Raw genomic sequence first — 25855 nt, 5'->3', positions numbered from 1 at the left:
AAGTATAAGTAAGGGGCAAAACACTGAGTAGTCTCGGACTTTAACCATCAGTCTTCATCAGCTGCATCCCAGGTCTCATCACAATGGCACGATTTATACTGGAGAAGCACATTCAAGGGGAGCGTGTTGATCAGGGTTTATGGTAATGCTGTCACAGACAATCTTTTATCCCCCAGCCCTGTCAATGCCCGCTTTACATCACCGGCTGTGTCACTCACCAGGTGTTTCACATATTCCTAGTGTAAATATATCTTCAAAGTATCTTAAGATCTTTTATGGTATAAGTAGGGAGGAGCTTCGCTCACCTCATTGTCTCCACGACAACCAAAGGAAGTGCTTTATCAAGCAGAAATCCAATTCTGTCGCCTCATTGGCTAGAGGCCATAGACGGATAGAAGGAAGACATGCAGCAGCCAATTAGAGAGAGATAGAGAGGGTGATAGAGAGAGAGAGAAAGAGAAAAGCGGGCGAGATAGCTAGTGAAAAGAGATCGACAGAGAGATGGATGTTTGCATGAACACCAACCAATTAGAAGAGAGGGGAAATATGTGGAGTTTTCAGCTTCATCTATCATAAACACAAACTGAGAACACTAAAAGTAAAAAGGAACACACACATAAACACTGACCCTCACATTCCCACTAATGAGGTTCCAGTCAAAGCCGACTTCAGTGCAGCATTCATAGATGCATAAACATAAGTGCATGCATGGATTCAGTGCAATGTGCTTATGGCTTAGCTGTGTTTAATGCTGTGTGAACTGTGCTGATGTGTCATTAGGGCATTCTGTAAAGGACATATACAACAAGACAAAACAACTTTAATGGAATACTCCTTATAGAGTCCATTTCAGAATGAGGTATTTTCTGAAGCAAAGCTTTGTTACCTACAGCAAACTAAGCAAAGGGTGTTATTTCTAGCGTTTCTGCATATCGATGCCCTTGTTGTCCTCAGCCTTCAAACTTTTTGTATCTGCTTGTTGGCCTGATTCATAGTTATTTCACCTACTTGGGATTAGAAGGATTGTTTAAACCCACTCACTATACCAATTATTTGGTAGTATAGTCTCATCATTCACTTTTTTTGACTGTAAGCACTATAAAAATTGGAGACATACACACACAGAAATATAGCGTGAAAGACAATACAGTAATGACTGCTCCCAGCTTACTTCATGAGCTATCAATCTGTGAATGTTGTGTGTGGAGCACTGCAACCACGATTTCATTTTCACTTCTCTCTGGCATGCACTGAACAAGTGAAACCCACTCACTTTGAATTCTCTATGCACATTTGGATGTGCTTCTTTGCTGTGCCTAGTAAGTTTCAAGATTTTTCCTTTTTATCTCAAACCTGCTGTGGAAAGCTTTTGGTAATCTCTGATCATTTAACTCAAAATCAAAATATATCTATGAAGCAATCCCATTATTTTTCCACCATTTGCATTTGATAGACCCGTACTTGTTGCTGTCAAATTAATCGTCTCCAGTGCCCATCGTCTATACTTTCAACACTGCACTAGAATGGCATCCACACATTATTGCAGGTGCAAAAGAAAAAGGAAAAAAATAACTTTTTCCATAAAGTTTGTAAGCTTTTGAACAGTGTTTCACTTATGGAAAGTCATTCAGCTATGTCAGCAACCATTTGCGATGTTAAAAGTGCACAACGTGACTTTTAAGTATTGTGATCATCACGATTATCCTTGTAAAAGCACGATCTGATGTTGTCTTTCTATAAAATCTGTTAAAACAGTCATATAAATGCGGCTGTTACTTCTCAGATTTGCTGCTGTGCTGAGAACCTGCTTTGAGTTCATGAGAATACAGCGATAAGTGTGTGTGAATATGGCGACTGTGTAATCAGAGCAATAGATACAGTAATCTCCACAAAGCCTGTGCCTGTCTGTTTCCGTGTGTCTGTGTGCATGCTTTCCAGAGAGATTTTAACAGGTTTGTAGGTAATGCTTTAATCCAATCTGCTGCCTCACATACTGATAAGACTGAGTCAGCACCTTGAGCAGTGGGCAGATTGTTGCTTCATCTTTGTATACACTCTTGCTTATTTCATTTCCGGTGAAATCGGGTGATGGTGCTGTTACGCTTTCCCAGTTTTTTTGGTATATTTTGGTATGTCTACATTAGTTGTTGTCAGTCAAAAGATAACTTTACTTGCTTGTGGCAGAAGAGGTAAAGCAAGTATTAAATGGCAAAAAAATGAACCCCATAAACTAAAACAAATCAGGTGACACTAAAGGAATAGCCACTGTTTATGCTCTCTCCCTTTTCATAAATTCATAGGCTAAAGTTGCATAAAAAATGAACTGTATCCATTCAGCATGCACAGTAGTGGTGTCATGTTTCTGGTGTTTAAATTGTGTAGTGAAGGGAAAAAGAGAACTGTATTGACGTCTTACCTAAATGTAATAAATATACAGAGTTGTTGAGCATGCCAATATGCATGCAAATATGCTTAGTGCTAACATAGCAGCATACAGGAAAATAAGATCTGTGCAATGCATTTGGTTGCCTTTGAAGTGCTCCAGCAGAATATTCATTCTGGAAATCTGGAAATTCCTCACAAGAAGAGAAGAAGAGCAGGGCGGAGGCAGACTGAGGTTTCAGTCTTCCCCTGAGGGTCAAGTCAGAATTTTAGTTTGAAATATTCCACCACTGTACTTTGCTAGCATCAAAGATGTGCTCATTATTACCCCCATTTCCTCTCTTCCTCTGTCCTCTCCTCTTCCATCTGCCTCCATCTTCTTCGTTCTCTCTATCAACCCTCCTCCCATTCTCTCTTCTCTTTTGCCAAATGTGCTTCTCTCTGGTCTTAGATGAAACAGAAAGTGTTGGTTTAATAATTCCCGATCAGAGTTTTGAGCTGTGTGCTGCTACTCACTGCTTCAAGTGTACAGCAGAGGTGTTACTTGCGTCTTCCCTCCTCATCGTGCGATACTGAATGAAATCATGCCTCATTGTGTGATGCATGAATGAATTCTAATGATTCATATGCAGCATGCTCAGGTATAACTCAGAGACAGAGATGACTTTGATATGATCACAGGTAAAAGTCTTAACATGACAAGATACAATATGTAACCTTTTGCAGCATGATTTAGCTCACGCTAGTTTTAGGACAGCTACAAGAGTGTAGATTAAATTTTTTAATACAATTTGTCAAAAAATGCAATTATAACCAGATCAAGATCAAATCCACCATTTTCAAAATGATTGTGGAATTTTTTGAGCCAAAGGTTTTACTGGTATAAAATTGAAATTTTAGGAAACACAGCTCAATGTGATGACCTCCAAACCGATTCTTGTTTAGCCGGAATCAGTAACCACGTTCCTTACTGGGTGCTGAGATTTCTGAACTTTGCTTCTTTTTCTTCTTATTATTGTTGATTGAGTAGCCCTGATTTAAAAAAATAAAGTTATATATTACTGCTTGACTTGTGTTGGAATAATAACTCACATGTATGTGAATATGCTTGTTTTTTTTTCAACTTTAGGTCATCCAGATCAACTTTGAAGAGTTTGACTTAGAGATTGCCTATGATACGCTAACTATTGGAGATGGAGGGGAGGTAGGAGATCCTACGACTATTCTACAGGTGTAAGTATTATACTATAAACTGACATACTTTTGCACTTGCTTTCCACATATCCAGAGATCAGTGTATATTACAGTACTTTTTTGTAATTTTAAGTAAACAGTGGTCGTCCAGGCTTTCTGAAGCTATCCCTGAAGAAATTACATGAAAGCTTGGCTAAGACAGTTCAGGCTTTGCTGAGCAATAAAGTTGCTCATGCCAAATATTTGCTTTCTGTTTGTACCTTGCGTACTGCATTCCCATGTATGTTTGCACATGTTTCAATAAATCACTGCACCTAGTTCCCATTTTACAAGTAAAATATAAAAAATGAAGTGTTACTTGAAATCTTAGAATATATCTATATTATAAGTAAATATCACTTATATGTAGCAATACAGAGACCAGCTGTGCAAATAAGCAGCAGTGCTCTATGAGAATAATCAATGAGAAAGGTACTTTTTGTCTTTTGCTTCCACCTAACTCAGAAATGTCTATCTCTTTGGCATAAAATAATTTGATTATATAACAGAAGTCAGCATTATCTACCACTGTTCTTGAATTTGTAAAATGTAGTGCCCACAAAGATAACAGTGCCAGACCTTTTACAAAGTGGGTGATTATGGTTCACTTTGTAGATTGTCACTGTTAGCTTTTGATTATAAACAGGACTGGCACTCTGAAAAAAGGTTGCATAGCATCAGAGTACTCAAAGCAATTTGCCATACTCAGGCAGGATTCTGCAAAACCAAAGCAAAGCACTGAGCTCCAGTGCAGTATGTTCCAGCAATTTGTTCAGAGAATCACTTGAGAATTTGATTATAGCTATGATTGCAATGATGAAAATGATACTTTTTTATAGTAGTAATTATGGTGACAGTGATTTAATAGCAGTGCGTTTTGTGCTCCAGCCTATCAGGTAGCTTTGTTCCTGACCTGATAGTCAGCATGACCCACCAGATGTGGCTCCACCTACAGTCAGACGAGAGTGTCGGCTCTATCGGCTTTAAAATCAACTATAAAGGTAAGTAATGAGCATGTTTTTGTTTTTGTAGAAGAGGAAAAAGAGAAGGAAAGTGTGTGAATTAGATGCATTTAAATAACTTGTGAAGACATTTTCAAACTTGTCAGACTATGTGTTTGTATACCAAGGATGAGATGGCCAGAAAAACCTCAGTTTTTACCGATTTATTTTATATTGGTAATGTTGAGCACACCTGCTCCACATCAAACAGTAAAACACAGGGTGGCACCCTCTTTAATCACATGTTGTTGGTCACATTAAAAAAATATGAAGATGATATCAAGTTGATAAACTAGTAACCATTATAAATCTGTGGGTTGTACATTTTGCCCTGGCATTGCTCTTTTTATGGCTCAATAACATTTTGCACTGGATATGTTGCATGTAACACAGTGTGACTTTGCAAGTAATTTTGATATCTCATCACTTGCATCGACTCTATCACTGTTAGATTGCCTGTCTATATCTGATTCTACTTATTTGATATACACATCTAATGTACTTGGATTTTGTTCTTATAGGTTTCCACTTAATTTTAAATGCATTTTATTTTTGCTTTTCTAGGCACTAACTAATGGTTCTTATGTGTCTTATGTGTTCAATCTTGACTTGTATGACTAAACAAAGGAATAACAGTTTATTTTGCAATTGAAATTTAAATTCATTGGCAATAAATCATAGAATTTCTCACTCATTCAGTACACGCAGGGGTTTTACTTCTCAGTAGCTTATGTTTTGATAAACTAACAAATTCCTAATGAGGGGATCTTAAATCAGTGACAGATGACTTGTGTCTTTGTGGATGGCTTCAAAAGTAGTCTGAGTGCGCCTTAGCTCTCAACATTATCGTCCAAGTTTTGAGGGTATTATAGTCTGAGGATGATCCCGATGCTTCGAACATCCCGGGATGATATCAGGTTAGATTTCTGTGGGAGTTTTGTCTTCATTTTTCACTACGCTGTGCAGTGGAAATTTTATTTCTGTCAAAATTCCAAAAAAGTTGAAAAGTTTGGCTTCTTGAGGTCTCTCATTGTTAATCCCTTTAAGCGATGACTTATCTTGATCAAACAGAACATCTTTGTAGATGCATTGGTCTGCTTTAAAAATAAATGCTTGTCTAGCAACGCATGACCTTCTTCTTAATATCAGTTAGGAACAAAGTGTTTTTCTGTTCTGTCGAATCAGCTCCTGCCAAACTAAAAATATTAACCTTTCCAAAGTTTCCTGTGTGATGGATGTAGTTTTCATTTGATCACAGTACATGAAACATAGAGAGGGGAGCTTTGCTGCAGAAATGAACTTTGTGTACCTCATTTGGGTGTCATCATCTGCGGATTTATTGTCATAATGAGGTCACAGTGCTGAGTCTGGTAATGCAGCAAGTTCCAAACGGGGTGTGACAATGACACTTGTTTTGATATATCTCTGCCCTTTATGCTCCTTGAGTTTCATTGTGAAGTTTAAATGATATACTGAAAACGCAGTGATTAAAAAGACATAACATCAAAATGATTAAAATAGAAAATAATGAAATACTGCAGATCTGTCTTTCTTAAAGTAACTCTGCAAATAACAAATGTATTGGTGGCAATTTTTTAAGCAAATAATACAATGCACAGGTAATATTAAAAAGTTTAAAAACTAACTTGAAATCATATCACCTTTATGAAGGACATAAGGTTCCTGTCTCAATGATAATTGTGCATATGCCCATTAATTTCTCCTGAGTGATTTCACCATAGAGATCAATAGAAAAGCTAATGGAGAGAGCCACCATCTAAATGCACCCATGCTTATAATATTGCTTCATTGCATTGGCATGAGAGCTTAATCTGTACCCAGTAGTACACAGCAAGTACACAGCAAGTTTATTCTGCACAATACGTGGAAGACCAATGCAGTGTTGTTAGAGCGTATTCACCGTCAAAAGCCATACATTTGTATTTTGATGTTATAAGGTTTTGTTATTTTGTGTCACAATGAGCTTATCACAGCTATGTTGGCTTTTATGTTCTTTGAAAAGCAAAAAGACACTGTGTGCGCTGTGGGGACCATACCACCCGGTGTAAGGTTTATGACACTGCTACTCCAATTAAAATTCCTCATAATTATCAAAATCATTTTTATGTTTCTGTATTGGCTAATTCACCAGTGTGCACATGCTCTTTAATCAAGGTAGTATTTTTAATGCTAAAATATAATTAATGCTGTTATCCATGAAGTTTTAAATTCAATGTTTTATTAAAAAGCTGAAAAAAAATAATGAAGCTCGTTATTATTTTTTTGATTGAGATGCCAAATTACAGTTATTTACTTGCAGTCCTTAACACAAAAATTGGTTTTAGTGGTTGAGTGTTATGCTTGATTAATTTCGCGGACTCAGTGAAGTCCAGTGTGTGAGCTCAAATTTGGGTATAAAACACAAATTCAGTTTGTTATTTGCCTAATAAATGATATAATTGTTAGTTTGAAGGATTTTTTTTTAATATTTGAGGGTTGGGGTTTTTTTTCTTTTTTTTGGGGGGGGGGGGGGGGGTGTCTTTGTTAAACTATGTTAGCTATTTAGTCACTTTGTTTGCTTAGCAGGGAGTGATGGCAAGTTTACTTTTTATAGTTCAGCTTAAAAAAATAGCATAAATGTACAATTTAAGGAATCCTCAGCATATTATGTAAGAAAGGACTGCTTCCTGCTCAACATCTACTGTACTGTTATTAGACTTTTAAGTGTGCCCCCTTTAATTACATCTACATCATACTTATGTAAATGTGTTTGACATTCTTAGATTATCAAAACCTACAAAAAAGTACTTTAAATATTACTTTTTTTTTTCTTTTTTTTTTTGCTCAAACCTCCAAACCATGAAAAGCGCCAATTCTCAGTACAAGATAAATGTGTTTGTCTCAGAGTGCCGGCTCCATCACCCACAAGATTTAATATAAAGGTGGGTACTTGCCTGAGATGTACGTGTGTTTTATTTATCTATTTTTATTTTTTGAGGAAGAAAAAAAAGGGGCACACTGTGTGTGTGTTTGTAGAGTACATAGACATATCCCGTAGACCTTGGCTATGAAATATAAACATTATCAGTAACTCCAGCCTTTCTGTAAAGCCACACTAACAATGCGTGTATGTGGGTTTCTGTTAGTGTGTATGTGTGTGTGTCAGACAGGTCCTCCATCAGTAAGCCAACGAAGCTCTACCAGCAAGTCACTCACCCCTCTCGCTCCTCGCATTCTCCCTCTCTTCCCCTTTTCCCTGTGTCTCATTTTTCCTTATTAGCCATCTATCTATCCACCATCCTCTCATTCCCTTCTTTTTGAAATCACAACATTTTCTCTGTCAGTTGTTCTCTAATGCACTGTTGTTTAGTTTCCCTGCTTCTCCTCCTTTCTGCTCTTTTTGCTTCTCCCATTTCCTGTATCAGACACCCCTTCTCTGCTCTGTTGTCTGTCAAATGACCAGCCCTGCATCTTTTTTTCTTTTGCACTCATTCCCTCCCTGTCTATCTCTGTGTTTCTGCTTTTCTCTTTCTCGTGGTCTCTGCCTGTGTCCCTCTCTTTTTCTTGTCACCATTCATCTATTATTAAAGCCAAGGTCACCGACCTGGGAACACTTTGACTCCACTCCTACTGCAGAGCATACAAATCACACACACGTACAAACTCACACACACAGCTGAGTTCCCATCACTTCACACCACTATTGGACGTTGTATTTACTTACATAAACCCCTGGAGACTGACACTAACCATTACTCCAGTTTACTATACTCTAACCTTAAACCAAGTGTTCAACCTAAAATTTTATGATTTACCTAACCTCACCTTGCTTTTTGCGAGTCCCTGCAGCATGTCAGTGATAACGTAGTTATGTCCCCCACATTTAGAAGTTAAGCCTGACTTTACACCAGTCTTTCAGTCAATTATAAACTATGGCATGTCACAGCTATTGATTTAAGGCAGCATTGCGACATTATCGACATTGTTCACATTAACGTTTCAATGAGTTCCTGTCTACTCTGTGGATATATACATTTATCATGAGCTTATGCTGTGTATCTGTCTTCACAGTCCATAATGAGGTGTCAGTGAGGGTTAATAATAATAATAATAATAATAATAATGCATTTTATTTGAGGGCGCCTTTCAGAAACCCAAGGTCACCTTACAAAAAACAAAATTAATAAAAGGAACAGTAGTCATAAAATACATTAAATAAGTTAAAATTACAAAACAGAGTTTGACAACAGATAAAATCAGCATTAAAGCGAATAAGCCAGTTTAAACAGATGTGTTTTGAGCTGTGTCTTAAATACGGAAAGGGAGTTAATATTTCTTAGTGCAGGAGGAAGAGAGTTCCAGAGCCGAGGAGCAGAGCGACTGAAAGCTCTGTTCCCCATAGTAATAAGGTGTGAGGACGGAACAGTAAGATGAATAGCAGATGATGATCCGAGAAGGCGGGAAACAGTGGTGATATGGAGCAGGTCACACAAATATGAAGGAACAGATTTATGGATACACTTGTATGTAAGCAGTAAGATTTTAAAATTTATCCTGGCTTCTACGGGCAACCAGTGAAGCTGCTGAAGAACTGGGGTAATATGGTCTCTTAACGGACTGCAAGTTATGACCCGAGCTGCAGAATTTTGAAGAAGTTGGAGTTTATGAAGGGACCTTTTAGGGAGACCAAATAGGAGGGAATTACAGTAATCAATACGGGACGTAATAAGACTATGGACAAGGATGGCAGCAGCAACATCAAGTAAGGAAGGGACGGAGTCGGTTAATATTACGTAAGTGGAAGTAAGCAGACCGGGTTATGTAATTAATGTGAGACTGGAATGAAAGAGTATTATCAAGTATGACACCCAAACTCCTAACCTGAGGGGAGGGAAGGGTAGGAGAATTTTCAATGTTAATGGAAAAACTGTGGGATTTGGTTAAGATAGATGGTGTACCAACAAGTAAAACTTCAGTTTTACTTACTGTTAAGTTTGAGAAAATTGGAGGAGAACCAGGATCTAATCTCAATAAGACAGTTTGAGAGGGATGAATTGGGTTTAGAAGAAAGGTAGAGCTGGGTGTCATCGGCATAACAGTGAAAATTGGGTTGAGGATATAATGTATTAGCATATTTATGTATTTGTTTCAGTAGGGCTATTGATACACAGTCATGGTAAAAAGAAAGCACACAGTGTTAAGGTCCCACCCCGGCATTTCAATCATGTTGCGATCTGGACTCTAACTGAGCCATTGCAATGTATTGATTCTTTTCATTTTCAGTTATGTTGTAGATTTGGTGCTGTGCTTGGGATCATTGTGTTGTGTTTTGGCAGAGCTTTAGCTGTCAGATAGATGGTCTCACGTTTAATTCTTGATAATTTGGTATACCAAGGAATTTGTGGTCAATGATTGCAAGGTCCTCAAGTCCTGTGGCTGCAAAACAAGCTCAAATCATCACCCCTACACTACGGTGCTTGACAGTTGATGAGGAGTTTGTGCTGATATGCTGTGTGCAACTTTGCAAACCTAAGCGGTGCTGCCGTTTTCTTTCTAGAGAAAGGCTTTCTAACTTCCAAACAAGCCATATTTGTTCAGTCTTTTTCTAATTGTTCTCTCACGAACTTTAAGATTTACCATCCTAGGCCTGTAAAGTCTATGCTTTACATTTTTGGCAATTTCTCTGAGCGCTGCACAATCTGACCTTGGGGTGAATTTGCTGGGACAGTCACTCCCAAGAAGATTGGCAATTATCTGCAATGTTTTCTACTTCTCAGTAATCTTTCTCATTGTGGAATGATAGACTTCAAATCATTTGGAAATACCCTCATAACCCTTCCTAGTTTGATTGGCAGAAAAAGTTGCTTCTGAAAGATCAATGTGCCTCAAACATTCCTCATTTTGGACTATTTCATGCTCCCTATTTTGTGGGGACAGTTGGCCCTTTTTCTCTTGCAACATGATTGTATCAGTGCAAAAAGCAAGGTCCATAAAGACATGGATGAGTGAGTTTGGTGTGGAAGAACTTGACTGGCTTGCGCAGAGTCCTGACCTCAACATGACAGAACATCTTTTGATGAATTAGAGCACAGATTGCAAGCCAGGCCTTTTGCCAACATCAGTGTCTAGCCTCAATAATACACCTTTGGAAAAATGGTCAAAAGTTCCCATAAATACAGTCCTACACCTTGTGAAAATCCATGAGTTGAAGATGTTATACCTGCAAAGGGTGGGGCAAAATCACATTAAACCTTAAACTCTATGGATTAAAAATCGAATGTCACTGAAGTTCATTACTTTCGGCAGTGTACTTGCTGTTGTTTAGCGTTGATGAGTTTCTTCTTTTTGGTGGATAAGACTGATGAATAAATCATATTGTTTCAACTGTCTGACTAATATTGAAAATATGAATATGTGTTCATAGCATTCCGAGGGAGACTGGGGACATTGAGTCCGAATGGACCATGTTCAGCGTCTCCATTGCCGAAGCTGCTGCATTGAGCTGCGGCCGCAAGGTGGTTGGTGCCTGCTGTGGTGGTAATCCCCGAACCAAATGGTGGACACCAGAGGTGAAGGGAGCCACCAGGCTGAAGAAAGAGTCCTATCGGGCTTGGATAGCCTGTGGGACTCCGGAGGCAGCCGACAGGTATCGACAGGCCAAGCGGAATGCGGCTCGGGCAGTGGCTGAAGCAAAAACTCGGGTGTGGGAGGAGTTCGGAGAGGCCATGGAAAAAGACTTTCGGACTGCCTCGAAGAGATTCTGGCAAACCGAGATCAGGGGCAGTACCCGTGGACTGGCAGACCAGGGTGGTGGTCCCCATCTTTAAGAAGGGGGACCGGAGGGTGTGTTCCAACTACAGGGGGATCACACTCCTCAGCCTCCCTGGGAAAGTCTATGCCAGGGTGCTGGAAAGGAGAGTTCGTCCGCTAGTCGTACCTCGGATACAGGAGGAACAATGCGGTTTTCGTCCTGGTCGCGGAACACTGGACCAGCTCTTTATCCTCTCGAGGATACTTGAGGGTGCATGGGAGTTTGCCCAACCAGTCTACATGTGTTTTGTGGACTTGGAGAAGGCATTCGACCGTGTCCCTTGGGGTGTCCTGTGGGAGGTGTTGCGGGAGTATGGGGTGTCTGGCCCATTGCTACGGGCCATTCGATCCCTATACAACCGTTGCAAGAGCTTGGTTCGCATTGCCGGCAATAAGTTGGACTCGTTCCCGGTGGGTGATGGGCTCCGCCAGGGCTGCCCTTTGTCTCCGGTTCTGTTCATAATTTTTATGGACAGGATTTCTAGGCGCAGCCAAGTGGCGGAGGGCTTTCGCTTTGGTGGCCTCAGAATCTCATCTCTGATTTTTGCGGATGATGTGGTTCTGTTGGCTTCATTGGGTGAGGGCCTCCAGCTCGCACTGGAACGGTTCGCAGCCGAGTGTGAAGCAGCGGGAATGAGGATCAGCACCTCCAAATCTGAGGCCATGGTTCTCAGCCGGAAAAGGGTGGAGTGCCCACTCCGGGTCGGGGATGAGTTCCTGCCCCAAGTGGAGGAGTTCAAGTATCTCGGGGTCTTGTTCGCGAGAGATGGGAGAAGGGAGCCGGAGATCGACAGACGGATTGGGGCTGCAGCTGCAGTAATGCAGACGCTGTACCGGTCCGTCGTGGTGAAGAGGGAGCTGAGTGTAAAAGCGAAGCTCTCAATTTACCGGTCGATCTACGTCCCTACCCTCACCTATGGCCACGAGCTGTGGGTAGTGACCGAAAGAACGAGATCGCGGATACAAGCGGCAGAAATGAGCTTCCTCCGAAGGGTGGCTGGCCTCTCCCTTAGAGATAGGGTGAGAAGTTCGGCCATCCGGGAGGGGCTCAGAGTAGAGCCGCTGCTGCTCCACATCGAAAGGAGCCAGCTGAGGTGGTTCGGACATCTGACAAGGATGCCCCCTGGGCGCCTCCTGGGTGAGGTGTTCCAGGCATGTCCCACCGGGAGGAGGCCCCGGGGCAGACTCAGGACACGCTGGAGAGATTATATCTCTCGGCTGGCCTGGGAACGCCTTGGTGTTCCTCCGGATAAGCTGGAGGAGGTGGCTGGGGAGAGGGAGGTCTGGGCCTCTTTGCTTAGGCTGCTGCCCCCGCGACCCGGCCCCGGATAAGCGGAAGAAAATGGATGGATGGATGGATGAATATGTGTTTTTTTCCAAATAGAATTACCACGACACAGAAGAAAAAACTGTACTGAATTTTCTTCTTGGCTTTATGAGATGGAGTTTTTGAATAAAGTCCATCTTTACTATCCAATTGTTTTCACAAAAACAGCGGAAAAAAAAGAAAAAGAAAACACAGTTCTGGTGTGAGTCTATGGGTATCAGTGTGGGGGAATTAACCCTTTAAGACCTACCATAGAACCAAGTCCGCCAGAGCTTATATTATATTTTTACATGCTGTAGTGCCATTTATGGGAGCATTTCAAGTTGATATACATCAATACAACCATTATAGCCCAAATTTTAATAATATGTATGCATTAAGTGTATAGTAATTACATAAATTGCAAAAAAGTGCAATAAACTACAAAAAAATTTAAAATCTTTTTTTTTTTTTTAACATATATTTCTAGTTAGAGAAATTTAAGAGGCTTATCCCTCAAAGCTGTAAATACAAAAAAGTTGCACAAAATAGTTTCCCACCACAGGAAATGTATTTTTAGTGTCTTCATAGTTTTATTTTTGGAATACACCCATTTTTATATACTGCAGGAAAAACGAAAATAAATATTAGAATGCAAATTTGCAAAAAAACAGCATGTGCATCAAAATAAACTATTTCCAGCAGTGCAATATGAGTTATGAGCATCCCAGAAATGACACAGAAAGTCATAAAGTCAAACATAACTTTTAAAAACACCAGTATAGGCTCATAAGGCACCGATGGTAAAAAACTACATTTCCGCAAAATGACGTCACTTCCGATTTTGGCAGATCATGGTGGACATGCCATAGTTCGTGCTGATGGACATAGGAAGTGTTACGAACAGCTGATCGGATCGGCAAAGCGTGTTTCTGGAATATTATGTTTTTGTTGCTGCAAGTGCTTTTTATGCAATTTTTGCAAAGCATTATGTGGAAGGAAACTGTGACCTAGGACAAGCTGATGGCATAAGATGTAAGTACAACTCCTCCGGTTTCATATGCAAAAAAAATTATTGCGCTAGCTTACGTGGTTGCAGTGCTACCGGGATTTAAAAATAATTACGCAAAACGGAGCGTGCCCGCTCCTACCGGCTTTGGCTGCAAAGCCTTTTAAGATTCTTTGTATGACAGCAGAGGGGCTTCACCATTCAAGCGTCACCACCACTTCATCTTAGTTTTGAGCTTTTAAGTACTGAGTGAGATTTGAGAGTACCAGCATTGCTTTCTATAATTTAAACCCACCAGCTGCCAATTGGATTGATGCAGCAGTCAACACTCCACAAAGAGGATACCCTCTGGTCCGCTTTGGAGTACTTGCTGATTCTTACCATTTGAAAAAAGGTATTGGCTCTTGCTTACCTTCAACTCACTAAATGAGTGTTTTGATAAATTTAATTTTATTTATTAAATTGATTACCATGTGTGTTATGCCTTTGTAATTGCCAGTATTCACTTCTAACAATGAATTCTGAGCCAGGAAAAACTCTGATTTGGACTGTGTATTAATTTTGAGCAAGTAATCTGTATTACCAGTTTTGACATATAGTATTTGTCCATAAACACAGTACAGAAATCTGTGTGTATGTTTTTTTTTTAATGTATGGTGACCTTAAAAGAACAAAGTGCAAATATTTGAATCATTTTTCATACAAACACATCTGAATGGTGATTTTGAGAATTAGTTTCCAGCGATGAGTCATCCCCCCCAGCTCCAGCTTTTTTAAATCATTCTCGCAGTATCCCATCATCCTGTGTTATATAATGCCGATCTAGCAGACTTGAGAAGTGCAGCATAAACATCAAGTGCCTGCTTCGTGGCCAGCTGAAAAAAAGGGTGAAATGGTGTTAATCTCATGACAAATGTTTTGTTTTTTTTCTCTACTGTAGTTAGGTGTTGCCAGGTTTATCGCAGTGCGCTATTAGCTTATCTGCTAATACTGCACAGGAAAGACTAAAAACATCAACGCTGATATTCCCATACTTGACTTTGAGTGTACAGGCTGCTGTTTTTCTGCTCTATTCTGCCTTAAACACGATCCCATCACCGAGCCATAATGTCAGCTGTTACTTTTGAGGTTTTTATTTTAGCTTTTTCATCTGCTCTTTATGGTTTTTAATATGTGATGTGCTTTATTGGAGGGAAGGATGTCAAGGTGGATTTTTATGGCACAATGACCCTTGATTCGTCGGATCCTTAATGTATGTGTGTGCTGAGAGAGACAGAGAGACCGCAATGTATGGCTGTCAGTGATGAATTCATCTCTGTCTGTCTTTGTGCTTCCATGCATTTTTAAGTGTGACAGCAGGTTTGTCTAATACACTACTCTTTACCTCTATCTATAATACATTTCCTGTGTTAACCCTGCCATGCTTTGTCTATCATTTGTCCAGTCCTCTTCATCTTTTTTTCTTCAGCTTGGAGCAGTCTGGGGGTTTTTTTCTGTGCAACCTGGATAGATGCATGAGAACTGTTTATGGACTAATCAGATTGCACAGTTATTCTAAATGGAGAGTGAGAAAGAGGGAGGGACTTTGCAATGATGCCTGACAGATAAACCGAATTATCTTATGGATATTATTTACTGGTGGACACAGTATTTCTAAGAATAACAAAAGCTATACTGGATCTTGCAGAGCCTGTGGTATTTCAATTCCACTGTACATAGTTCAGGTATTGAGAAGGACCCTCTTGATCATACCGGATGAAACAGCATTCATTGAGAGCGGCAGAGGGACCATAAAATACAAATTCATGAAATATTTATTTGCAACATAACCAGAAAGGTTCAATGTTACAGTCAGTAAGCTGAGTATTGGAGTAGTGAGTCAAAGCTAGATGCATTTTTTACTTTTTTCTTTTTTGTAAGCGTACGCATTCCCGAGGTAACTTACCTAATCACGACTCTGTAAAGCGTATTTCATTTTCTATTCATGAATTACTAACTCATGTAATCTTCAGTCCAGGCAGTGGCATTGAAATGCTACATATGCTGATCATTCCATCCAAATTTACAAGGCATTTAATTGTTTCTCACATTAAGACTTAATAAATTATATATATTTCAAATTAGGCATGGCATTGGGTAACTGAGCAGGCACAATGAGCGAAGAGTTGTTTTGCTCGATGGTGGTTTCAGATGTCAGTTTCCCAGTCCACAGGATTCTCTAAATGCTAAGTTAGAATAAACAGACACAGACTGATTTCACAATGTTTACTTACAAGATGTAATTTTGACCCTCGCTGGTCATAAAGTAACTGATTGAGGAGGAGCTCCAGATGGTTTTTAGAGCTCATTAAGCTCTTTGCTTTTACTTTAAACAGAAGCGAGATTTAGAAAACGGTGCTTTATACACTCGGCAGCCTTGGTTTGCACTTCTGGTTTGATTTGATACTGTGTACTTGACGGCTGTTGCGCGTTCACTTTTATTTTATTATTATTTATTTATTATTATTTATTTATTATTTTGTTGTTCAGATTTGTTCTTTTAGGATGATTTAGATGGAGAGAAGTAACCAAACATCTCTAAAGTATTATTGACAAAAATGCCTCTGCAATATGTGCAACATGTGTCTCGTTCAGTGGTCTGTATTTTTTTTTTCTACATAGATGATTGCAGGAGTCTTTCTGAAGCTCACTGATGATCATTACAAGGTCATGAGGCAGGATGTGGGTGGGTTGCCAAGGCATTTTTACAGCGGGCTGAAGTGATACATTTCTGCACCATAATGTGTTAAGATCAAAGAATGCACACCAGTTGTTATTTGTCATCCTGAAGTCCAATTTAGTGAGATTTGCTGATATTTGAAAGTTACACAATTGAATAGGAAACATTTTGTGCACGTTGTGTAAGAAGCGCCGACATAGATTGTGTGTTTTAATGAGAACAGAAAATTGATGTCTTTCTTATACACATCTCCCATCAAATCAATCCTCAAAAGCTCCTCGGTGGCCTGGTTTGGAACCTGAGAGAGGCAGAAAAGAATGTCAGTATTGTGAGTGTAATAAATGAGATCATTTTTATTCAACAGAGCATCCTCGCTGATGTCTACAGTGTGAACAAGTCAATTTGAGCCACTCCCTTTAGGTCACAGAATCAGACAAGTACACGCTAATTAGACGGGCTGAATTTCTCATTTCTTCTTCACATTGCAAACCTTTTTGAGAGTACTAATAGACTTTCCATTCAATACCTCTTTTTTCCGTTGCTATAAAAGCTGCCTTAGATTATTATTTGTTGTGGTTTAATGGGTTTAATGCTCTTATTTTGTGACCTCTGTTATAGCAGAACAGTGACAGCCTCCAGTTGAAAGAAACAGTTTGCAGCATATAGCAGAGATTAGACTATGCATATGATACATTACGCATTCATTCACCATTAGCAACAAAGCCTTAAAGCACATTTTACAGTTGTCACAAAAGAGAAACAGCCAATAAAGTTTTTCCCTCAGTCTCATTATCCCTTCCAAAATCTATTACCTTATTCTTTCAGATATGGAATAGGTAGTGTATTTTGCACACTACCCTTTTATGTGTGTCTGTACGTGCCTGTATTTACCAAAGAAGATGAAAACCACCTGCTTAATACTGTGTAGGTCATACTTGTCACACCAAAATGACTCTGACCCACAAGGTCATGGATACAGGACCTCTAGGGATGGGTCTCGTGTTCTTACAGAACCTGAGTAACCCCTATGGATCTTGTGTTTAGATGGGAGTTACTTGTACAGTTAACATCAACCTACAGTAAATGCCTGGACGAAAGGTTTGATCTATGTTATTCACTCTTTTTTGCCACTGGTTTTATTGTTGTACCTCATCAGGGTATGTATTATTGTGGACAATATGGTGTGAATTGGAATTTAGCTAAATGTGCAATCCAGACATAATGTAGAAGTTACATATTCACTCACACTCTTAGATACTCTTTGAGGAGTCTAATCCCCTTTGTGAATCTGTCAGCCTTGTTGTTACAAGCACAATAGGATTATATATATGTGTGTGTGTGTGTGTGTGTGTGTGTGTGTGTGTGTGTGTGTGTGTGTGTGTGGATGTATCAGTGTGTATGATGCAAAGGAAGACACTGACTGCATATGGGGGATTGGGTTTGTTTAAGTCTCTGTGTGTTGCATGCATGTACTGTGTGCGTGTGTGTGTGTGTGTGTGTGTGTGCATGTGAGGAAGAAAAGCAGTAGCAATACAGGAATGTTCCGACAGCGTGCCGCTTTCTCTCCAAAGTAATTTGTTCTCAATTCCTTCGCTATGTGTCTTTGCATCTGTGTGTGTGTGTGTGTGTGTGTGTGTTCACGTGCAAGCAAGTGTGTTAGGCAGGCTGCGATTGGTTGAGTCTGTGGGTCTCATAAAGACGATGTCATGATGGAAATTAATGCAATACATCACAAGCACGCACACCGAGACACACATTTGCAGCAACAGTGAAACACAGAGAAACGCGCACACACTCAAAAAGACACACACACCTTTGCTTCGTGCCATGGGCCACTCCTGTAAATAATGCTGAAAACAGGAAAGCAGAGCAGGGGATTAAAGGAGAGGAAGGCTGGGAAAATAGAAAGTATGTTTCCTGATATCCCGTATACAACATATTATAAAGAGTTATGGTGACACAGTGGCGCCTTTATGTAGAATCAGAAGAAGGATCTGTCCAACCTTATGGTCAGAGTCAATGTTAAAAAAAAAAAGATGTGTCATGAATACTTGCAAACTCAGGGGAAGGAGGAAACAGAAAGAGAGGGATACAAAATTTGCTCCAGGCTACATGAACTGAGAAGCAGACGCATTTCAGAAATTCGCCTGACTCAGCGAAACAAGAGCCAATCACCTTCAAGTACGACTAGATTCAGTTGGCAGTGTGTTTCTGTTCAAAATGGATGATGAGCTCTTGTAGCATGACATAGTGTTGCACAACACAGTAAGATAACCACAGAGGATTTGAGACTGATAGCACTGCATGGTTGCACAAATGTTGTTAAGGCCAGACTCTGGGAAGAAACACTTGGTGTGCTGGCTGTCAAAAACAGTTAATTTATAATTTAGCTAAAGTGACAAAACTGAAGTAACAGGTGTAAAGCTGAGTTGCAGATATAAGGTCTAAAGTTTACAGTGTCTTGTCATCCTTGAGTTTCTTCATAACACCGAAAACTACTTCAAAAGTACCGTCCACGTGACCCAAGGTGTCCTCTACTGCAGCGGTCCCTAACCTTTTTTGTGCCACGGACCGGTTTATGTCCGACAATATTTTCACGGACCGGCCTTTAAGGTGTCGCGGATAAATACAACAAAATAAAACCAGTACTGGTGCCAAAAAAAGATGATTTATTCATAGCACATGGGAAAAGACCCAGGGAAACTGAGTTAACAATAAAAACGATTTAAAAATAACGATAAAAACCCCGAAAACCATAAATTTCACGCCCAAGCCTCATCTCTCACAGCCCAGTACCAAACGACTCACGGATCAGTACTGGTCCGTGGCCCAGAGGTTGGGGACTGCTGCTCTACTGCTGTCAAATTGTACAGTCATGGGTTACAGGCAAGATCTTGTAAAAAACAAATGATGATAGAAGTATTACAAAAGTGATATGTAAATAATGCAAATAAGAATCAAGTAATGATTGTAAACAAGTAGCTAGTTTCACTAAATTTTCCCAACACTTAGACTAAGTTTGTCAGTACTCACAAATTGTCTCCGTAAAGTTGTTTTCTATTGCTGGGCTGTATGTAGTGAGCACTTTATGTCAGTCCCAGCTTTCTTCAGTTTTCCTTTGGTATGTGCTACTCTTTTTCTTCTTTTCATGCTGAATGATCAAATTACTTTGTTTCATCTACTTGGCAGCTGGATTTTTTTTGCCATTTTTCATGTTATCTTTTTATGGGTTGTTTTTTCACAGTGACTGAAGTATATAGCATATGATCTTAATGGTTTAGGTTAGGATTCCTGTCAACATGGACTGTTTATAGCCGTCTTTGGGGACCATGCTGCTGTTAATGTCTTCCTTTGAATCTGTGTCATTCCAGAAATAGACAAAGAGAGTTGTGGAGACCCTGGAACTCCTCTCTATGGAATAAGAGAAGGTGACAACTTTTCAAATGGAGGAATTCTGAGATTTGAATGCCAGTTTGGGTTTGAGCTGATTGGAGAAAAAACGATCTCCTGCCAAGACAACAATCAGTGGTCTGCAAATATCCCTATATGCATATGTAAGTGTTAGAATTATTTGTAATTGATTTTCAGGTATATGACAGCATTGGATTGAGCTAAAAAAAATGTGGCATGTGCACTGCTGTGATGTTGATAAATTTCAGTGCGACCTGTCACTGAGGCGACAGTACAGAGTTTATTATGGCCTGGGGCGCATGATGACCGATGACGCTGTGGAGATGAATATTTAACAGAAAATTTCTCTCCCTGTATGCCTTTCCCCTCCCTCATATGCTTTCTGAAAATTGTCTGTCTCTCTGTCTGTTACTGTCTGTGATTTTGTAATTCTCTTCCTCCCACAGTCCCCTGCATGTCCAACTTCACTGCTCCCTCAGGAACAGTCCTCTCACCGGATTACCCAGAAGGCTATGGGAACAACATGAACTGTGTTTGGCTCATCCAATCAGATCCGGGCTCCAGAATACACTTGGCATTTAATGACTTTGACCTTGAGGCACCTTATGATTCCCTAACAGTGAAAGATGGCGAGACAAATGATGCCACCGTCATTGGGAGGTTCTCTGGAGCTGAGAGTCCCTCCCATCTGACGTCTAATACCAACACACTGAGGCTGGAGTTTCAGGCTGATCACTCTATGTCAGGAAGAGGATTTAATATCACATACAGTAGTATGTATTCCATCCTCTTTCTTTGGCCTAAATCTAGGCAAATGAGCAACTTTGTTTTCTCTGCTAAAAATAGAATTATCATAAAATGCTTTACATGAACGAAATCCAAGTTAAGCTTGAAATCTGAAATTTAATTTATAGTCATATTTTTTTTTAATTTGCAAAGGTCAAACCCCAGAAACACGGAAATAAAGGCACTGTTAATTTTGAAGCAATATAGTGTTATATATATATATATATATATATATATATATATATGATTGCACTTTACACAGTACTCTGCAGAACTCTTGAGCCACCACTCATTTCATTATATTTTACTTCCAAGGAGTCAGACTTTCTTGTAAAGTGATCTTTTAAAGTGATCTTGAGCATTAATTCTCCAGGCTTTCTGAAGGTCTTTCAAGGTTTTCCTTTGGACAATAGGCTGTGTTTCTTTCATTCATTTTCACTCCCATCCTTGTACTTGGCCATTATCAGAGGAAACTTACTTGAGACTGACCGATAAATAATTCAAGCATAAAAAAGCACTAACTCAAATGATGAACCGACGTAACACAAACCTCATGGTTTGGGGCTTCATTTCATCCAGTGATGTTGGGGATCTTATCAAAATTGATGGTATTATGAATGCAGAAAAGCACCATCACCATGCAGTACCATCTGGAAATGATCTGAACACCTGTAACAGCTTCATTTTTCACCATGACAGTGATCCCAAATACAATCCCAATAGTAAAACAATACCTAGAAAAAACAGACAGTGGAACTCTATCAGTCATGGATCAGCCTCCCCAGAGACCTGACCTAAAAATTGTTGAAGCATTGTGGCATCATCTTGATAGAGAACAGAACAAAAAGCAGCCAACATCCAAAGAAGAGCCTTGAATGTCCTTCAAGAAGCCTAGAAAACTATTTTGCAGACTTGTGTTGGTGATCATACCAAATTTTGACTTCCAGGCCCATTAGGATTGTACAAACAAGTGTGGTTTTGCTTTATATGTATGTATGTTTGCACTTTTCAGTAAATCGCTGTACATATTCCCTATTTTCCTAGCAACATAAATGAGGGGTGGCTCAAGACATCTGCAAAGAGCTCCATGTAAAACTTGGCATAACTTCTAAACAAGATGTTGAAAACCATGTAGTAAATATTTCAGTTTGATTTAGATAAATCTCTTTTAATTCACTCCCAACTAGAAGTTTCAGTAGCGCTGAAGACAACGGGTTATAGAAGAGAGGTCCTGTGATTATTATAGCAGCTAAGAATAGAGGTGTAGGTTGCAGAACAAAGTAGTAGCAAAGGCAAGAGAAGCTTTAAAGGAACATTTTTGGGCAATTTTTTGCTTGTTTGTTGTCAAACGTAGACTCAGATGACAAGATAGATACCATTTTCATCTCTGTGCGTCCAGTACATAGAGAGGTCCAGGATGTATTTAGGCTTGAAAGACTTGAAACAAGAGGAAACAGTTAGCCTATTTCCGTCAAAAGTGAAAAAAAATTAATCTTCCAAAAATTCATAAATGGTCTTTTTTTAAACATCATATCGTGACTCTTTAACCTGCATTAGAATAGACATTAGAATTTTACCCACAGTTAGAAGCTCCGTCTCCCTTACATTGTTGTCATCTGTGCAAATCTTTGGAGCTGATCAAAATCTATGTGATGCGTTGTTGACTAGCTTATAAGACATCAGGATACAGCATGTACACCAAAGATCTTGCCCCCGCTTGCAGTCTTTGAGCTAATTTAGGCAAAACACGTCTGGATCCCGGGCAACAGAAATGGAAATTGATATTGATCTTTGCATCAGACTAGGTTTGACGGCAAACATATCTGCCAAAGTGTTCTGTCCACGAATTTTCTCACACTCTATCTGCGATATCATCTCACATCATTTTGTGTATATGACTTTATTTTTTTTTTCTATGACTGCATCTTTAATTCTTTATCAACTAAAAACACCAAACTGAGCATTCATAGGCTGGACTTTGCCTTTTATCAGGAGCAGATGCATACAAAGCATCAAGCAAACATACTGTATTATGAGCAACGATCATATGTGCAAACAACATGATGGGAGCATAAAACAGACAAGAGATTTCTTAGATATTTTGCTGGCAAGGACCGAATAGCAGAAGACTTCACGTAGCAGCATATAGATCTGTATCATCACTTCTGAAATATTTCATCAAAATGATGGGCAAAACAGCCTGTGAATGGCTGTAAAGTATAGGTCTCATATTCTTTAATAACATTTCTCGTGTGTGTGTCTGTCTCTCTATGTGAAGCGCTAGTCTCCAATATCTCCCTCATCATATCTGTGTCTCCTTGTAACTTTTTTACCACAGCATTTGGCCATAATGAGTGCCCAGACCCTGGCATTCCCATCAACGCTCGCCGCTTTGGAGATAGCTTCCAGCTTGGCAGCTCCATCTCTGTGGTTTGTGAGGACGGTTTTATCAAAACCCAAGGAACTGAGACCATCTCCTGTCAGTTAGAAAGAGGAAAAGTCATGTGGAGTGGGCCTATTCCTAAATGTGAAGGTAAATATTGGCTGGATTGCTGCTTAAACTATTAACTAGGGAACAATATGCTATCCAAGATCTCATCATTAATGCTGTAAAAACTCTGTGGAGGCAGAAATTATATCCTGTCAGTTCAACAGAAGGAAAAATATGGAGGTGGCCAGTTAACCTAAACACCCAGGGAAATAACTGTTAATAAACTGCTGCCACACACATAGCTAATAGCTTACCAATATTCTATCTGTAGTAGTACTTGGCAATTTAAAATCCTTTCTGTGTGGAAGGAGTGCAGCAGAGATGACCGGCAACTAAAAGTGAAAGTAAAGACACTGGACACTATGTGAATGTGTTAAACAGAACTGTGACTTCTTTAAATGTCAAGTAAAGTCATGGCGCAGCACTTTGCCTGAAGTTATTTATATTATTCGATTATATTATTACCTTAAAGTAAAGTCGCATAAGTTCAGAGTGTAATCAACAGCTTATGTAAAAGTTGTTGAGTACAGAAAAGTAAAATGCGAATTTGACCTGCGATTCTCAAACGGAATGAAGAGATGTTCGCTAGAGCACAAGTGCTTTTGAAATTGCTCCAGTGGTAAATATAATTAGCTCAAGATATTTTCAACACAGCTATTGGTGACAGAGCCTTTGATAGTACAAAGAAGGGTTGTGTTAATTATGCTCCAGGTCATTTAAAGTCCCAAGATCCATTGTATCTAATGTGTGTCTATAACCACTTGGATAGAAAATCCACTTACTTGTATTCAGGAGGTACAGACTAGAACAAATTGACTTGAGACACTTAGTTAAAGTTTAAATAAACTTGGAAAAAAAGAGTGCAGCAGAATGGCTCTAGGCTAATACTACATTGTAATAACTGTTGAGTGATTGTTCATGTTCCTTTTAAGTGTTCGTGTATATTTACATAATATGAATATTTTATGTTAGCCTTGCATCATGTACTGTAGACATATTTCTGAGCACACAATTTATCTTTATTTTTATTAAATATTCAAAGCTGTGGGTTGCTTCATCAGAATCTCTGTCAAGGGCAAGAATCTGAATCTGTTGCATGTTTTTTGGAGTATTTAAATGGTAAGTAAACCTACAGTATGCTATGTATATGCTATTTTGCCAAAGCATCAAATGCCCGTGTCTAGTGTGGAAAATGTTAATCGCACTGACAAGTTAACTTATATGCATAAAACTGTTCTCTTCTCTTTCCCTCATTTGTAATAAATATTTTAGCAGATTTTTCATTTTTCAGCTTGCTGTCAGCCAAAAGCCAACAGTGTTAGTGTCCAGCTGGTGAACATAATAGAACTTTTTTGCAGCTAAAAGAAAAAAGAAGTGTGGAAATCGTGTTTCCTTTTGACCCAAGATTATGAAGTCCACTGTCTTCAAAGTAAACAGTAAAATTGAAGTTATGCTTTTGCACAACTCCAATGTAAAAATGAAAAACGATAAAAATGTAAATATAAATATAAAAATACCTACTTATTAGTAGCAGGTGGGCCTGATTTGCTAAACTTGACTAACTATACAGTACTGTGCAACACTCACCCATCATTTATTAATTGAATCTTAAAAAAAAATTTAAAGACAACACAACTGACCAGCATAAAATAGCATTTTGACATCAGCGAGATGATTCAAAAAGCACTATTAGCTAAAAACTTGGCAAAGCATGGTGTACAGTCTGTCCTTAAAAAAACTGAGGAAACTGGACAAGTGGAGGACAAAAACTGAAGTGACTAAAAATGATCTACATTAGATAATTTAAAGTCATGTCCTGAAGAAATAGGAAATAAAATCCAATAAAGACCTGAAACAGGACTTGAATGACGCATCAATATATCCAGAGGAGGTCAGATGAAAGTGTCACGCCCACAGTGGAGGCTCTGTCGTGGTTTAGGGCTGCATTTTAGTATCAGTCATGTATTGGTCTCCCCAGAGCCTGGACCTCAACATTATTCAAGCAGTGTGGGGTTGAATGTCTACTTCTAAATGACCACTGTAAGAAATTACAATAAAGCTTGACTAAGTCAGTTCAGGTTGTGCTGATGAATGAAGATGATCAAATATTGACTTTCTACTTTATTAGAATTGTACACACTCTGTTTTTGCCTTATACACTGGACTTCTATCATTTACATGTTTCAGTGTATTACTGCAAGTGAGCAGCGACTCAAATCTTTTGCACAGTATTGTCATTTCTTTTGTTATACATTAATTTGTACTTGGACACATTGGGTGTCCTGTACTTCTTCTCTCACTTGCCTCTTTATTCTCCCCTCACAGCCCCATGTGGAGGCCACTATTCGGCTCCAAGTGGAGTGATATTATCTCCTGGGTGGCCTGGTTATTACAAAGACTCCCTTAACTGTGAGTGGGTGATTGAAGCAGAACCTGGACGTGCCATCAAAATCACATTTGACAGGTGGGTGGCATACAGTAACTCTTTGATTCGGAATATTAGAAAGAGCTTTGAACAAGCAACAATGAAGATTTACAAGATTTAAAGTTTATGGAGATTCGCCTACAATATCACATGACTCATAATTCTCTAGGCTGTAAATTTTTGACAAAGCTGTCTTTTGACTAGGAAGGCAGGCAATATTTTTGTTCAAATTATGTGTTCTCTTGGCTGTGAACTGCTGGTAGAGACGAGACATAGACTGTT

The 25855-nt window shown here is 39.3% G+C and overlaps 1 protein-coding gene across 6 annotated transcripts in view; it reads left to right on the top strand.

Annotated features, from left to right (window-relative positions):
• Window positions 1-25855, top strand: part of LOC146362952 (CUB and sushi domain-containing protein 3-like) — a 388582-nt gene that overhangs the window by 274511 nt on the left and 88216 nt on the right. For all 6 annotated transcript variants that reach the window (XM_084918660.1, XM_084918664.1, XM_084918663.1 and 3 more), the window contains 6 exons: window positions 3512-3615; window positions 4504-4616; window positions 19832-20014; window positions 20318-20644; window positions 22996-23190; window positions 25474-25612. In XM_084918660.1, coding sequence (XP_084774786.1) covers window positions 3512-3615; window positions 4504-4616; window positions 19832-20014; window positions 20318-20644; window positions 22996-23190; window positions 25474-25612 — 1061 coding nt within the window. The remainder of the gene's footprint in view (window positions 1-3511; window positions 3616-4503; window positions 4617-19831; window positions 20015-20317; window positions 20645-22995; window positions 23191-25473; window positions 25613-25855) is intronic.

This window comes from Perissodus microlepis, chromosome 22 (assembly GCF_051167445.1).
Source record: "Perissodus microlepis isolate ML-2025 ecotype Zambia chromosome 22, ASM5116744v1, whole genome shotgun sequence".
NCBI lineage: Eukaryota > Metazoa > Chordata > Actinopteri > Cichliformes > Cichlidae > Perissodus > Perissodus microlepis.
The sequence above is the reverse complement of the archived record's forward strand: the minus strand, read 5'-3'. Positions and strand labels throughout refer to the sequence as shown.